At 40.3% G+C, this 16,366-nt stretch overlaps 2 protein-coding genes and 1 long non-coding RNA gene across 5 annotated transcripts in view; 2 read left to right on the forward strand and 1 right to left on the reverse strand.

The window, feature by feature from the left end:
* mvb12ba (multivesicular body subunit 12Ba) overlaps positions 1 to 8,163 on the forward strand; it is a 10,066-nt gene extending 1,903 nt beyond the window's left edge. The window contains exons 2-11 of one of the 3 annotated variants that reach the window (XM_020618761.1): positions 1,537 to 1,644; positions 2,259 to 2,381; positions 2,807 to 2,914; positions 3,408 to 3,504; positions 3,775 to 3,904; positions 5,282 to 5,425; positions 6,221 to 6,315; positions 7,167 to 7,222; positions 7,507 to 7,566; positions 7,962 to 8,163. In XM_020618761.1, the coding sequence (XP_020474417.1) occupies positions 2,271 to 2,381; positions 2,807 to 2,914; positions 3,408 to 3,504; positions 3,775 to 3,904; positions 5,282 to 5,425; positions 6,221 to 6,315; positions 7,167 to 7,222; positions 7,507 to 7,566; positions 7,962 to 8,048 (888 nt within the window). In that variant the 5' untranslated portion in view covers positions 1,537 to 1,644; positions 2,259 to 2,270 and the 3' untranslated portion in view covers positions 8,049 to 8,163. The remainder of the gene's footprint in view (positions 1 to 1,536; positions 1,645 to 2,258; positions 2,382 to 2,806; positions 2,915 to 3,407; positions 3,505 to 3,774; positions 3,905 to 5,281; positions 5,426 to 6,220; positions 6,316 to 7,166; positions 7,223 to 7,506; positions 7,567 to 7,961) is intronic. The other 2 variants (XM_020618759.1, XM_020618762.1) reach the window with 2 other exon arrangements.
* LOC109970883 (uncharacterized) lies at positions 130 to 1,528 on the reverse strand. Its single transcript, XR_002276463.1, has 3 exons — positions 1,173 to 1,528; positions 927 to 1,141; positions 130 to 370 (listed from the first exon to the last, which is right to left on the reverse strand). It is a non-coding gene; the product is annotated as an uncharacterized LOC109970883 (long non-coding RNA).
* Positions 8,164 to 13,806: 5,643 nt separating the features above from the next.
* LOC109970881 (LIM homeobox transcription factor 1-beta-like) overlaps positions 13,807 to 16,366 on the forward strand; it is a 33,106-nt gene continuing 30,546 nt past the window's right edge. The window contains exons 1-2 of the mRNA XM_020618758.1: positions 13,807 to 14,150; positions 15,950 to 16,136. Coding sequence (XP_020474414.1) covers positions 14,021 to 14,150; positions 15,950 to 16,136 — 317 coding nt within the window. The 5' untranslated portion in view covers positions 13,807 to 14,020. The remainder of the gene's footprint in view (positions 14,151 to 15,949; positions 16,137 to 16,366) is intronic.

Below are 16,366 nucleotides of genomic sequence, written 5' to 3' on the forward strand. Positions count from 1 at the left end.
CATTCAACCACCTATGAGTTCACACCACCTACGTGTATGCATTTATATGTCAATATGTATTAACCTTTAGCTAGTTTATGTAGGATCCACGGTCTTCACTCCGGTCCATGGAGCTCTTCAATCTCTCTCTCATCGGGCTCAGTGAGGGAGATCAGGGGATAGGATTCCCAAGGGGCCTAAAAATACCTAACACAACAAAGCGCTTGACATTTGCTTAAAGTTTTCTGTGATTATTAATTTTCCATTTGTGAAACTAGTGGATCCAGTTATACAGTGATGGTGGTTACACAATTGAGCAGGCCTGGCCCAGCAGACAGCCGTGGGAACATGTTTCAGTCGGGGGATGCTGTTTGGGGTGGGTCACACCACCCTAAACACACATATGTAAAAGATCAGGTTAAAGTATATAAACCTACAGTAAAACTGGTTGTGTATGTTCTTCTATGTGATTATTAAAAATGCTGTATACTTTGAACATACAGTAAAGTATTTCTCTATGAAAGGAATCATGTAGGCTAATTAAACACTAAATACGGGCTACACACACACAGAGAGAACAGCAGCTGTGCACCAGCTCATAGCAAAGACGATTTACACAATAAACATTGTATTGATGATAAAATATCAACCAACTACACTTGTAAGCAGGCTATTATCTAACAGCAGGCATACACAAAGTAGCAGCTAGGCACTGGCTGTTGTGAAAGCCAGCTTTACAAAATATCTTGATAAGAGTATAATCCATTTACATAATTACAGGCAGAGCAAGTGTCATCAGACAGACAGGTAACAGGCTAATGTGCATTTAGGCCTGTTGTACTGTGGCAGTGCATGAAAAATTGGTCTTACCTTCTGTTAATTCTGTTCCTACGCTTGGGTTTCACACTTGAGACTTTTCATCATGTCGTGTATATCCAATTACTCACATGCATGAGTATCCAGTACATGGGCTGTCATCATGTGCTGCAGGTGCTGGTGCATCTGTCAGTTGTTGCTTCTGATCCATTAGGTTTTACTGTACTCCACAACTTTGTTGTGCTTTTGCATGCCTGTTTGCAACAAGTGTTGCACCTCACAATTAACCAGTATCCACCGTGTCTTGATAATTGCTCCAACAAATCAGCCAAAACTCCACTTTAACCTCATGTTAGCTTGCTAATGCGCACTTTAACCTCGTGTTAGCTTGCTAATGCTTTCACAAGCAAGACAAGTAGGCCTCAAGGCTGAATCAAGCATGTGTGAACAAGCCCATCTTGCTAGTTTACCTCAATTTAAGTTATGCTACGCATAAATGTTAGAACTTACAATTCAATCTGCTCTACTAGTTTTACGCTTACCTGTCTTTGCCCCAGTGATACATGTTTCTTCTCCTCCAGAGCCATTCACTTGAGCATGCAGCAGTCACTCCTAAGTTCTTGTGCCCCTTATTGATAAAACACATTAGAAGCACGGTTCCATTCAATCCACACTGAAAGCAAGATGTGAGCAGCGTGTTGTGTGTGTTTAAGGTTATCAGAACCGCTGTCTGTGTGTCAGCAGGACAGCGGTGGCACAAAGAGTCTTGACCAGGCCAACCAACAACACAAGTGTAGTGGACAAAAATTGTTTTCATGTAAGGTCATCGAGAAGAAATTGCATTTTTAGGTAAGCCCACGGATTTATTGATTTTCCCTGGCGTGTTACAGAGGGAGAAAGTGAAAGTGAAATTCAGTCAGCCTGATCAGTCCTAACAGATGGCTGTGGAGATTAGGCTTCACTAAATGCAGCAGAGGGGAAAAAATAGGCATGAAGCATAAAAAAAAACATGAAGGTTCTACGGGAGAGGCATGTCTCTTGGATTAACTGTGGATTGACTCATTTGATATAATGGAATTCTATCTGCAGTGTGAGATGGGCGGGAGATGAGTGTAGAAAATACTTCCAAAAATGTTCCCAGTGTGTTTTACCAGTTAGGTCTTACTCTTTTATTCTCAACTCACATAACAGAGAGAAAAGAGGGGCTGGATCCGACTATTCAGATATTAGGTGTGCCTAGTAATAAGATGTAGTCGCGCTGTTGCTAAAAATTGGCTGCAAAAAGTGACTAAATGGTTGCAGTCTGGAGCCCTGTGAGAAAATTGCAGAGTTGCACAAGAAGACATGAGAGTCCATTGCCACAGAAACTTGTCATGAGTTTTAGAAACAGCATGGACATTAGGGTTACTATATGATTTGGCTGGGACTGGGCGATAAAACAGTGTTTTTAATTTTTGTTGCAGAACTCGACAAAGATGCCTGAGGTTCGGGATCTTTCTGAAGCTTTGCCAGAGATGCCCATGGACCCAATTACTGGAGTTGGAGTAGTAGCCTCCAGGAACAGGGCACCCACTGGATATGATGTGGTAAGTCAGAACAACTCAGAACAGGTTCATAATAATTTGTCATTTAGATTCACTCCAAAGTTATTCTTGAAGCTGCAAAAACATAACCCCCACCCCTGGCGGAATTAATAAGATAAAATACATAAAATGAAGATAAAAATATATTAAGTAAAAGATCTGAAACATGCTTATGTTTCACTTATAGTGTAGTAATAAATTGTACATTGCCCAAATACGACACATGAAACAAAGGTGCCAAAGGCGCCAGTCAATGATGGGCACAGAAAAACTGCAGAGCAGGTGTAAAGGTGCAGTGGATGTTATGTAATTATTAGGGATATCCCAATCCAGTTTTTTTGGCCTGATGCAATCCGATCTTTTAATATTGTCTGTATTATATTGTAATTTTTGTGTGTCTGATGACTCCCTTGACTGTTTGCTTTCAGGTCTCTACAACAACAGATGGCCTGGATGCTGACCTGTGGAAAGATGGCCTTTTCAAATCCAAGGTGACCCGCTACCTCTGCTTTACCAGGGCTTTTTCTAAAGAAAATGTAAGTTTATCTCAATTTAAACTGCTTTTATATAGTATTTTACAGTTTAAATGTGAGTGTAACATATAATTTGGGCACTGTATTTGAATATGATGTTATTTACACTGTTTCTGTGTGTGTGTGTGTGTGTGTGTGTGTGTGTGTGTGTGTGTGTGTATATATATTTTTTTTTATGTTTTGATTTTGGATTTTTCATGCTGATTTTATATAATCACACGTTTATGTTTTACTGTTTCAAAGGTGTTAATTGTATGTCAGGGCACCACTGAGAATGAGAGCTTGCTTGATTTCCTAATGATGATGAACTCACTTCAACTACTAGCTGTGCACATGAAATTATTATGTAATACATACTAACCATCTAGTTCAAATTGATCTTCACTCTTTTCCCATTTCCTTTAATTATTTTTCCTCCCCTGTTTTCCTTTATAATCTCTCTCTTTCCTATCATTTGTTCCCCTCTCTCCACCGTCCTCTGTCCCTTTCTCTCCAGAGCCATTTGGGCAATGTTCTTGTGGACATGAAGCTGATAGATATAAAAGACACTCTGCCCGTTGGTTTCATCCCGATCCAGGAGACAGTTGACACTCGTAAGTTATTGATTCAAGAAGAAAGGCACTGGTAGTTAGAAACAAAATCTCACAAAGACTTCAGAGAACCTCTTGGGCATTAATTTGCAGTTGATGCAGAGGAGTGAATTTCAGTCTTTGTCAAATCAAATTTTATTTGTATAGTGCCAAATCACAACAAAAGTCATCTCAGGACACTTTACAAAGTAAGAGCTAGACCTTACTGTTATCATATTATTACAGAGGGAAAACCCAACAAATCCCCCTGTCCTTTTCTTATATGTCCCACAGAGGAACAGGCCTTCAGGAAGCGACGGCTCTGCATTAAGTTTATTCCACGGGACTCCACAGAAGCAGCCATCTGTGACATCCGCATCCTTGGACGCTCCAAGCAGGCCCCCCCCCAGTACACATTCATTGGGTGAGCAGCCTGGGATCACATTTTAGTATTGGTTGTAAACTTGTCAATAGAAAAAAATCTAAAGCTCTGCTGTTTTGACATCTAATAGTGTTGTGTTTTAGTCTATCTTGTGCAGCACATGCTGGTGATGCAATACACATTCCTATCCAATGGTGTCACACTATTCCACTTATCAACAGGTGCTGCAATGCACCAGTAAAGGCAGGGAAGAAGACTGCAAGCTAGTAAACATGGATGTAATAAATGCTGCGTGTTGGCTGCTGCCCTTCTCCTACATGTCTCTCTTCAGCTCTCTCTCCCTGACCCTCTCTTTCTGCTTCAGCAGCACTGATTGAAACCAGTAAATATTCAAAACAAACAGACTGATCAGCTTTCCCATGTGTTTTTCGTTATTCCCCTGAACTGAGGGGCCAAACATTCAGCATCAGAGCTTCTGAACCAGCATTAAGTTTATCCACTTGCGGAGCTGTCCATACATTCAGTTTGCTGACCTCGGCCACAGCTGTATTATACTAGCTTGCTTGCATATTTGCATATTAGTACATATTAGAAGTGTTGACTCTCCATGATTGACATAGTTGTGTAAAAACAAAGACAGAAAGGAGGAGCTCTTCACAGATGGTCTGTCAACATGAGTTTGCGTGCGTATGCAAGAGAGACAGAGAGAGAGAGAGAGAGAGAGAGAGAGAAAGAAATAGGGCATGGAGGGACTGTGTGAATACAGGCACTACACACTGTGCTACACTGAAGTAAGATTTTAAATCAATATGTGGCGGTCAATATTGATATCATGGCAGCCTGCCTCAAAAACAGTGGGAAACAGAAATATACGATTTTGGAATGGAATCTAAGGCCAATGGGCCAAAGAGACACATTCACATTTGTCTTATAATAATGTGCATTTGAGAGCATAGTTTTGAACGTGAAATTTTTTACTTTGCCTTTACTAGAAAACTGTACAAAAAAGACGTGTGCATGAGAGGATTTGTATCCACAAGATGAGACTGACAGATGTGCAAATGAAGATTTCTACTCAGAACACAAGTATCGTTCTTGATACACATTTACAAATGTGAATTTAGTTGTTAGTCCACAAATATTCAGATATAAATAAAAGCATTTATCATATAGATTTATGTGCACAGGTATTGAGATGCAAGTACAAACATTTTTTTCCAGTGCACAAAATGTTCATTTGTAAATCTTAAAACACACTTAAGAATAATAACTGCACTACATTCACCCCATGGATTTGGCTGCTATTGAGCTTGACCCTTGACTCATTTAAGACTTGATTTGTGAAAGCCAAAGGATTAAGTGTCAAGATTTGACTTGGTAAAAAAAAAAAAGATTGAAGCTTATTAACTTGTTTGACAGTGAACTCAACAACATGGGGATCTGGTATCGCATGGGGAACGTACCTCGGGCCCAGGAATCCACACACACACCAGCCACCAACAACATCCAGAATGTGAACTCCTCCTCCAGCTCAGCCTCAGTTCCAACAGCTCCTATGCCCAAGTATGTCCACTCTAATAATTTGTTTGTATATGTGTGCACTTACACGCACCTGATTCATCCTGATTTATCAAAAATGTTCACACATATGCCGCAGTTACGCACATGACTGAGATGTTACTCAGTCCTAAATCCAAGAAAGAGGATGTTCACTGTCCTTGAACATCTTATCCTCAAGGGAAACAGATCTATAATCAGATCATAGGGAAGTAGGAAAAGGTGATGCTGTCAGCAAGAAACCTCTGTCTTTATTGTTGCTGCTGATGTTGAGCAAAATGAAAATTGGTTGCTGTGAAGTTGAATTTCTAAGTTACATTGCATCGTGGATTTGTCAGAACACTTTGACCACCTGATGTTATCACCTGAATGGTGATAATATCCTGCATAAAGCATTCTAATTAAAATTAGTGTCAACACTACACATTTCTAACCTGCTAATAGTTTGAAATAAGAAAGTTTTGATTTCCATGTTGTTAAATACCTATACAGTTCCAAACTTTTGACTGGTGTAGCTGTTTCACATTTGCATATTTAAGATATCAGCTGCCTAACACACACAGGCAAGTCATTACCTGGACACAGGATTACAGGAGGAGGTATCTGTGGTATCGGCCACCCCAAGAAACCTGGAAATAAGTCCTGCTAACAAGTTCTTGGTCAAAGAAATCCGATTATTAAAGCTTTCCAAAGTCACATCACTTAACATCAATTTGCATCAGAGGGTGAATGCATACAGTATAATCATTGTTTTCTTCACTGGACTAAACAAATGCTTGATTTTCATTTCCCGGTCTTAAGGCATATTTCCATGACCCTCCCAGCAAGCTTCAGAGGCAAGAACACTACCAGACCAGACTATGAGCACCAGAACTCCAACCTATATGCTATCTCAGGTCAGAAACAGTTTGATATTGTCTTCTTCTCAACATCCTCTCCCCAAAATCACAAATATCATTTTGAAATGTGTCAGCCAAACACATCACACATGATGCTGGTAGTGTGTTTAAAGTTGTACTTTAAATGCTACACAGTTTCTCACATTGGCTTTAACATAATTGGTATTAGCAAAGCCATCAAAGTAAGGGGAGGTGACAGTGGTGCGGTGGGTAGAGCAGTCGTCTTCCAACCAGAAGGCTGAAGGTTTGAATCTCGGTGCAATCCACATGTCGAATTGTCCTTGGGCAAGACACTGAACCCCCCTGTTGCCCCCAATGGTTAGAGCCATCGGTTGAGTTGGCGCCACAGATGGCTGCCATCGGTTCTGTACCGGAAACAAATTCCTTGTGTGTAACATACTTGGCCAAATAAAGGTGATTATCCTTATTATCCTAAAGCAGCAGCCTTTCACTTATCAGCTTTACTTAGAATACAGTCAGTCAGAATGATGAACTGTGTGACCCTGTTAAAACAGCCATTCTCTATGCACAAATCACTGCAGCTTCTTGGTACATATGTATTGTTGAGTGATCGTTATTCTTTGAAGTGTCACTGCATCTTCTTGTTACATATGTAAATGTATTGTTGAGTGATCGTTATTCTTTGAAGTGTTTGGTTGACTTTTGATGCCTCTCGCCCAGTGTCACCTGGGATGGGCTCCAGCCCTCCCACAGCCCTCTTCAGGGATAAGCGGTGTAGATAATGGATGGATGGTTGACTTTTGAATGAATGTGTTATTTCTGTGATTTCTTTGGTCCAGCTGCAAAAGAAACATTCATGTAGCCATTATATGACTTGTATTTTTCAGCAATGGATGGAGTGCCATTCATGATCTCTGAGAAGTTTGCCTGTGCCTCGTCTGATGTAAGATAACTTTTTTAACATTTTGTAACTCATTTTATCTTCTTATAGCATAGCAAAGATGTTCAGCTGTGTGCTCTAACACCTCTACTCAAGATAAGAAACTTTTGCTCAATCTACAGTCTTAATCTATTATTACCGTATCTGTTATGTGTGCCTGGCAGATATTCTGCAAGTGCAGCAGATTGGACATAAGTATAGAAGCAATATGTAGAAAGGAAACACTAGACTACTGAAGGTGAATCTCTTCAGCTAACTGGGAAACTGTCACTGTTCTCCATCTTCAGCTGCAGCAAGTGGATCTGATGGGCATCACAATCAAGTCACTGGCTGAAATTGAGAAAGAGGTGGGTAAACGAATGTAGTCGAGTTGGAGTTACTACAGTTCTACTAGTATTTAAGGAGATTTCCATTCCCTCATTACTTGCTGTAACAGTGTTACTATAAAGAACCAAGTGGTAGGAAACAGGTATTGTCTTTTATACTTGAGATTTCCCGTCTGTTGTTGGAAATGCACATGTCTGTAATCATTGTCATTTTCTGGTCCCAGCTAATGGAAATGTTCCTGTAATTACACACTGTGTCCACCAGAGGCCATTGTGTTCCTTACTGTTTCATCTACTTTATTGTTCTTGTGAAACACAGACATTTTGACTTAATCGTAGTTTGATTCGGTGTAGAATGGGATGATTTCTGTCAGTCCATGTTACAAGGTAATAATGGGCGACTCTCCCTCTGTCAGTATGATTACAGTTTCCGCACAGAACACAGTGCAGCAGCTCGCCTCCCTCCCAGTCCCACACGGACCTCCCTGAGCTCCGAGGCTTGAAGACCTGCACCTCACCCCACCCTTCAACACTCTCCTCTGTAGATACCAGAAGGAGAGACCTGTACACAACTACTGACCTGCCCACAACACAAAGTGATGGCACAACACTCCAAAACAACTGTAGTGAGAAGAAAAACAAAATAGAAACTGCAGAATTTCTAGATTTTTGGAAGACGTTGTAGTCTTGGTGTTAATTGGTCTTTTGTAAAGGTGGGGGGCGGGGGGCTGAACTGGAACTGGACCCACTGAAAGACAGAACGAGAACACCGAGGGACTCTGGATGTGACCACTATGTTCAAAGTTGACGAGCTGACATTTAAAATGAGATGGAATTGCCCGCTGTTTGAGAGAACAGACCTTTCTTACTCAAGAAAGTGGAAAAGAATCTCCTGATTTTTAAATGTATTTTGTGAAAAGAGATGTGAAGTGTACTCCCCCTGTAATAACTGCACCCCACTGGAGGGACTCAGGTGGTGGCAACGCAACAGGAAATCTTGTGAGATTTTGTTTTCAAGCTTGTGCTGATTTTCTCCTGGGGAATGTGTTACTGTATTATACTTGTGTGAATATGAGTGCACTTTGCGTTTGGGAATTTTAATGTTCTTTCTGTTTGCCACAGATGCTTTATTAACCACTCCTTTACTGTCTCTGCACATGAGCCGGCAACGTTGGTTTACATAGAGCCACTGTTACTGCTTAAAGGTTACTAAACCAGGACACATGTTACACTGCTGGACTACACATGCAGTACAGCTACACGTTTTGGCTGAGTATCATTTTTGTACATTACTGATGATATAACATTTAGGTTTTTTTACAGATGACTTATGGAAAGAGCAACACCCGATTTTACGTTTAATACACCTCCTTAACATGCTTAAAAATAGATTAAAATGTAGAGCATTGCCCTGGTGTTGCTCTTGCTGTCCGCCCCATAGGTGTTTTGGTCACAGTTTTTAGTTGTCCAGTTTTTCTCAACGCAGCTGTCAACAGCAGTGGGACTACACCCCAACTGCTGCCGGCCACACTGAATCACGTGTCAAACGATATAGCTCAACGAGAGTTTTGTATGTCGTTAGTGTTTTATGAATTCTCTTTAGTTGTCGTTACACTTCCTTCTGCAGTTCTGTACTATCTGTCATTCAAGGCTGTTGTCATCAACCTTTTGTTTACTGTCTGCATTGAGTATCAGCTATAAACCTGATGTTATAAGTAGAAACCATCATTAAAACAAAGAGCACAGCTCCCACTTAAACGATAGTAAGCATATGCAAAGTTGTGTTCACAAAAACATAAATATTTAAACAACTTTTTTTGGCCAGTTCCAAAAACTGTTTTGAGGTTTGAGACCCAGCTGAAGTTTTTTTTTTTTTTTACATTATAAGAACTGTCGTCACTATTTTTAGCTAACTTCCTTTTCTACGCACAATGAAATGAGGGCAAAGCTGTCAAGTGAAAGTGCTCTTTTTTTGACTACACTGATTAGATGTGAAAAAAATGTGTGCATGCATTGCATGTTTATCCTCTGTAACAATGCTAGGTCTTTGTTTTCCCCCCCCCGTCTTCCTTCCACCCTTTTAAACAACCTATTTACACGCTTTGATGAGCAAAATCAGTTTTAGATGTGTGAAACGTTTAATTTAGCAGTAGATTTGTCGTCATTTTTAGCTTTTGTGGCTGACATGTATCCTCAGATCTCCCCTCGCTGCATTTACAATGCGTTAGTTCTCTCTGGTGGACAAACTTTAAAATGAAGTCACCATTTCCAAATGACTTCAGAAACATTTCTCTACTGACATTTCTTGTTACGTATATTTCTTGTAGCATATACTGATACCAATATACAAAAATTATCCGGCATCGCCCAGGGTCTCATTTCCCCTTTCTTATAAATATGTTTTTTCTGTTTTCATTTCTTTCGAGTTGCTGTTCATGCAAACTTAGAAGTTGTAAAATTTGCATTTCTACAGCACCAATTCCAGTAACACGTCATGTCATACACCTCTCTGACTCCTCTGTCACAGAAATGTCCTTTCAATCTACTAATGTTTTTTAGTTTTTCTATAGTAATGTCTTTTTAGTCGCTGTTAAGATGACATACATTTAATTCAACACTTTCTGCTGAAGTATGCAGTTAAAAAAATGACAACTTCAATTTGCAGCATATTGGAATTGTTTCACTGACAGTAACTTAAGGGTGTTTTAAAAAACACACAGCAAAGTGGCAGTGGCAATTGGAAGTACGTCACAGACAGTTTGACGCTAAGAGAAGAGCAAGAAAGTTGAGAGCATGACATGACTTGGTTCTGGAATTAGTGCCACGAAAATGCATTTTCTTAAATTTACAATGTAACCCACTACAGTAAAGGTCCAGCCAGTGTTTCAGAAACATTTAATGTTTAACTAATTACTGTATGTCAGCCATAACAGCAAATACCAGTTCTGCTTTGATATGTCTGCTAGTTTGCATGCATAGAGACAACGAGATGTGAGGTTTCATTAGGACAATTATTTTTGTAGGTTATTGATCAAAAGTCAGATTTTGCTTCATTTAGAATTTATTCAGTAATGACTGAACAAAAGTACAACAGCTGACGTTGTAATAAAGTATGAATTGATGAATTAATGTTGGTCAGGATGGTGGTGTCACTTCACATCAAGTCAGTATAACATATGAAGCTCAGCTGCTCACCCGTGTCAGTTGTCAACTGCCATTAAAACTGGGTGTGAAAACAGCGAAGGGTGGATATGACGTGGATTGGATTGTGGCAGTTTTTTGGAAAGTTTTTCTTTCCAACTTTGGCTTTTTTGACAACAAATTTTGAATTTCTGGATTGGCAGTTGGTTTAAACTGATTTGTGACTGTGTCAGGACGGCAGCTCGAGGAACATGACCCACAGTTAGTAGTGGAGGAATATGCTGTTTGATTATTTGATGTGATACCTCATCAATTTGATTCTTTGTTCCAAAAAAACACTCACTTCAATCATTGAATAATGTGCTGCTCTATAGTTTTCACTGTAATACAGGACAGATGATTTACACATCACTGTTTTTAGTTTTATTTTGATTTTACACACTGTCCCAACTTTTTCTGATTTGGAGTTATAGAGGTAGATTCCACCTCCTCTTGTTTTCCCAGATAACTTTGTTATGTGGTCTGCTCTGTGGAGAGGGAAGCCGAATGTGAGAAGTCAGAGTTAGCCTGGTTAACCAGAAGCAGAACCATTTTGTTGGCTAGTGAATGAAGATTCACTTAGGTGAATAGACAGGAGTGGCCTTCAGGTTTCTCACAGGCAAAGTTTCACCAGGGCAATGGCACACTTCCCCCTCGGGTGTTTAAGAGCTTGTCTCTGGGGAAACTAACTTGAGTAGATTGCAGAAAACCAAATAAACAAAACTGCACAAGAGAGCACACAACCAGGGCAGTCATCCTTGGTGCCATCTTCACATTCTTCACTGTGAAAAATATATCTTGGGAAAAATTGAACGAATCATTGAGGTAGATGGGAAATGGATTCATTAAAGACATAGGAGAGAAGCCTACTGAAATCTAAGACCAGAATTAGATGTGGTAATCAAAGGTTATGGTAATGCTGGCAGAGACAGACATAAAGGTGAACGCAGAGGGGGAGGTTGCATAATTTTTGTGAAATGGGCTATACAGCATAGAGTAGTGGACAAGGGACAAATAAAAAATGTATAGTAATGAAAGTATGAACAAAAGATTTTATTTAAAAAAATAAAATAGCAAACATCTATCATTGGAGATAATGGATGAAACTGCAGCAAATTTAGAAGGTAGAGTTATTTGTTACAGAGATTTCAGTGCACAATGTACAGTATATTATGGCTAACTGAATGATGGAAATGGAATAGAAATTGAAGCACTTATAGAAATTCAAAATTGCATGTGTCTTAACAATGGAAGCAATGAAAGAATTCATATTAAGAATAAGAGTAACTGAGTCAATGCGAAGGAAGAGCAGTAAGTTAAGAAAGAGGCTTTTGCCATGCTGGACAAAGGAGTGTTGAGAGTGTAATCAAATCTTGAAATACAAACTTCTTTTTTAAAAAGAACACATCATTTCCAGAATCTTATTGGGAGTAAAAGGTCACAAGCTAATATAATGAAAACCATTAAAAATGCAACAAGAGAAGTAGAAATTTTATAGTTCAATGGGGGGAGAGACAGAAATTGGTAAGATAATGATAAGAAGAATAGATGGGATTAAGAGGGAGTATGGATATCCAATATTGGTTAATAACAGCATTAACAGATGACTGTGAAGCTGAGATGCTTGCACAAGTATTTGTAAAGGTTCAGGTAATATAAGTGAGCAGGGACAAAGATGGGAGCACATATCCAATAAATACAACTGATGAAGTGTTTAAATATTATGAGCTGTCTAGTTAAAATGAGAGGAGAGAACTGCACAAGGATCCTTTGTCATTATCCCAGTCCTGGTCTGGTCTCCATCCCATGTTTTTCCATTGCTTTGACTGACACCTCATTTTCCATAACCTCTCCAACTTCTCAGATACATCACACAGACTGTACAGTTCTCATTTACAGAAGCCTGTTATAATCAGTTTGTTAATGGAAGTCAGTGTGTGGGCCACAGTTCTTCAAAGAGGTCTTCATGTGCTTTAACACTCTTTTATCCTCGTGTTTCATTACATTTACAGGCAAACCTCCTCTATCCTTTGAACTTGGTTTATAGAACAGCTGCTGGAAAATTAGCAGAATGAGCTATTAGAAAGTCGCCTTAGTTAGGCTATATTCACAAACACATTTAGTCACATTTGACACTCAAATATATCATGGCACCACGGCCTGATTAGCACTAAATGAAGCCCCACACTGCTGTTCGCTTCCATATGTACTTGGCAATGTTTCGAACACAAGTAAAGGTGCAGGTGTGAGGACATGTCACATTTGCAGATGAAATAATTAGCTGTATACATGAAAAAGCAAAGTGGCCGAGGGTCCGGTCGGTATCAGTGGGTCGAATGGACCCGGCCGTGGACTGGCACTGTGCTGATATGGACTAAAGCTAAGAAGCTGCTGTCGTTACGTTTAGTCTGTGATGTCAGGTGTTTGTTTCTGTTCTTGGTTTCTTGTGCAACTATATGTGTGCAATCCTTAATTGATTGTAATGAAAATAAACCCCTTTAACCCCTTTGGAAAATTTTAGATGCTTAAAAAGTCTCCAGTTTGTCTCATAATTATTTGGAATGTTCATATTTAAAATTTATTTAAATGTTCACCCCTACCTTGAATGTAGCCTAGCTATAACCAGCTGTCATTACAGGCTATGCTGCCACAATTTGTTCATACCCTTTATCACCATGTGACCACTCAGGTTTATTTATTTTTAATTGTTTCAAACAGACATAGCTGATTTTAGGAGGTCACAGCAAAAAGGGCTGAGAACCACTGGCCTAAATGATGCCAGGAATAAACAGCCCAGAAATATGGAATAATTTTCTAAATGAGGGGTTACAGGGTAAAATCAGGGTTCAAGATGGTAAACATTAAATAGGATGTGGCCTGGTTTAAATGCACCCTTATCAGTCGAAGAACCTGTTTTGATTTTCCCACAGCAGAGCAGCAGTGTCAGGGCTCTGGCTGCCCCCGGTGGGGGCGGGTCCACCCGGGCCCACCCAGGCCCACCCCACCGGGGCCAACCCAGGCCAATAAAACTGCAGAGCGGATTGTCTTCGCTCTCACCTTCTTTAGAGAGAGAGAGGCGGGTTCACGATGGCACATCAAGTTCAGGACCGCGGGACCCTTTTCACTCAATTCCTCTGGATTTACATCAGCTGATGATCTTTCTTGTAAACTCAAAACTTGTGAAGATTTCCACTTTTCGGATTTTACAAACTCATTTAACTCCTTTTTATATTTGCCGTCACTCAAGGTTGTAGGAATTTCAGAGAAAGGTAGACCACAGAGAGCGGATCATCTTATGGAAATTACTACGCGTTTGGAGCGCGCGTCCGGCGGCAGCCGTCAGTCTGCGCGTTTAAAGATGCTGAAGGGCATTAAAATAGAGGCTCGTCTGCAGACTGACGCCAGGTCTCTGGATGCTATGACCGGTGAGTTCATGCTGTTTTGTTTTCTTGTGTGCTGGCAGAGCATGGGAACAGAGCTGGTCCCCGAGCAGACCCGGACAGTTCGTTAGGTGTGAAAGTCAACGTCTCCCCTTTAGTATGAATTCTTATTTCTTATTCGTTTTTCTTCCATCTGCCATTGCTCAGAAGCTTTTTCGTTGTTTAATTTATTTCTAATTTTTTTAAATCGCTGAATATATGCAGTGCTTTTAAAGTCAATGCCAGATCCAGTTCCAAGTAAAAACCAGGCAGCACCTTCCTCCTTATTCAGTTTTTATTATTGGCTCCATAGCCCCCGTGAAGGCTCGCCTGCACAGCGCCATGTGTGCAGCGCTGCTGGAGGGAATTCTTGGAAAGATAGAACGTGTTGCAGCTTTTGTTTGTTTATACAACAGGGTAGACTATATCTATAAGGCTAGTCTGGATTCGGATTTATTTTTAAAAAGCACCCTATGTCTGAAAATGAGCAATTTTCCAATCCTGTCTTTGTTTTCGTATTTTCACCTATGGCCCTCTGCAAAACAATTTTACTTTCATTTAAACTTAAAGGTTAAGAGTTTTGTTTGTTTGTTTGTTTGTTTTGTTTTTTTATAAGGGGGGGGGGGCAGCAGTCAAACAATAGAGCCTATTTGCTGTAAAAAGACAATTAGGCTGCTATTTAATTAGTGAAATACGGATTTTTAGGATTAAATCTGGCCAAATCAATTGTGCACATTGACATTTTGGCATTTTATAGCCTAATAATTAGTTGGCCTATTTGTTTTATTTGTAATACATTTTTTTACGCTGACTAGGCTACCTGTTGTTAAATATAAATAGGCTATATGACAATTTCGATGTCACATTCTGACCCTTATCTTTGTGCCTCCAAAGGAATGTTTTCCTGTTATGTTGACAGGCATATAGCTCCGACTGCGTTCCGTTCTACAGCTGCTCCATGACACGTTATATAATTCATAAACTGTGGTACAAAATAGGAAAAGACGACCTTAATGAAACTGTTCTCAAGTGTAACTGAACGAATGAAGATATAACAGTTCGATGTCACCGTGGTAATTGCTTGTGACTTCAGATACTTCCTGAGGAACCCAGGTAAGATGGTGCTGGCCTTGACACAAAGTGACGCACAGGCTCTGCTCTTCATCATACTGGTGGGTGAAACTAGCCCCGGAACACACGGAGGCTGCCGGGCAGAGTAAATGCCACATTCAGCGCAAACAGGCCTGGTGGTGTTCATTCTATTTATTTAGTCATAGGACACATTCAAAGTAAACAGGCAACGGCACAGTCGAACAAGAAAACACGAAAAGAAATGCTCGGTTATGGCGAGCATTAAAATAATACGTTCACCTAATTAAAAATAAATTTGTATCTAGTTTCGGTTTTATTCGTTCATGTTTGGAGACGTGTCTGAAATTTGTGCCCAACCCCAAAACAATTAAGGTCCTGGAAGCTCAACCGTAGTACGTAAAGCATTAAAATGACATTTAAAAATCAGTATCAAACATGCAAATCACAGACCCTGGCGTAGGTTACAGCACACACAGCAGCTATAAGACCAACGATGAGTCCTGCCCGTCACTGTCTTCAGGGTTTTATATAACCTAGGCTCTTTGTTGTCTTTGTTGGCAGATTGGATAATGTGCAAGTGTTACTTACTTCCCGGTTTGCGGGGTTACAGAAATGCTAGTGACCCCCTTCGCCGCCTCCACCTGCTTATTAACTTCATCACAACATCTGTGAAGAGGCAATGTGTTTGATAGTTTCCCCCTTTTCCTTGTCAGGCGGGGACTCCTCCCGGCAGGCCGTGTGTGCGGGCTGCACGCGGGTCATCTCAGACCGCTTCCTGATGCGGGTCAACGACGCGTCCTGGCACGAGCGCTGTCTGCAGTGCGCCGCGTGCCAGCGGCCGCTCACCGCCACCTGCTACTTCAGAGACACCCAAGTCTACTGCAGGGCTGACTACCAGCGGTAAGACGCCGTGTGTCCTTATCTGGACTCACTGGGGCGTGCGTGGCAGAATGTGTGCAGTGCTGCTGGAGGAAGGGTTTTATTTATTTAGTCATTTATTTATGTTTAGCTTCTATTCTCAAAAGAATAAAGACAAACTCATCGTTTAAGCTCTTTATGTTTAAAAGAGCTAGTCTCGGTTTTAGTTTATTTTAAAAATTATCCCGTGTTTCAAGTTGAGCAATTTTCCA

The sequence above is a fragment of the Monopterus albus genome, unplaced genomic scaffold, assembly GCF_001952655.1.
Source record: "Monopterus albus unplaced genomic scaffold, M_albus_1.0 scaffold209.1, whole genome shotgun sequence".
NCBI lineage: Eukaryota > Metazoa > Chordata > Actinopteri > Synbranchiformes > Synbranchidae > Monopterus > Monopterus albus.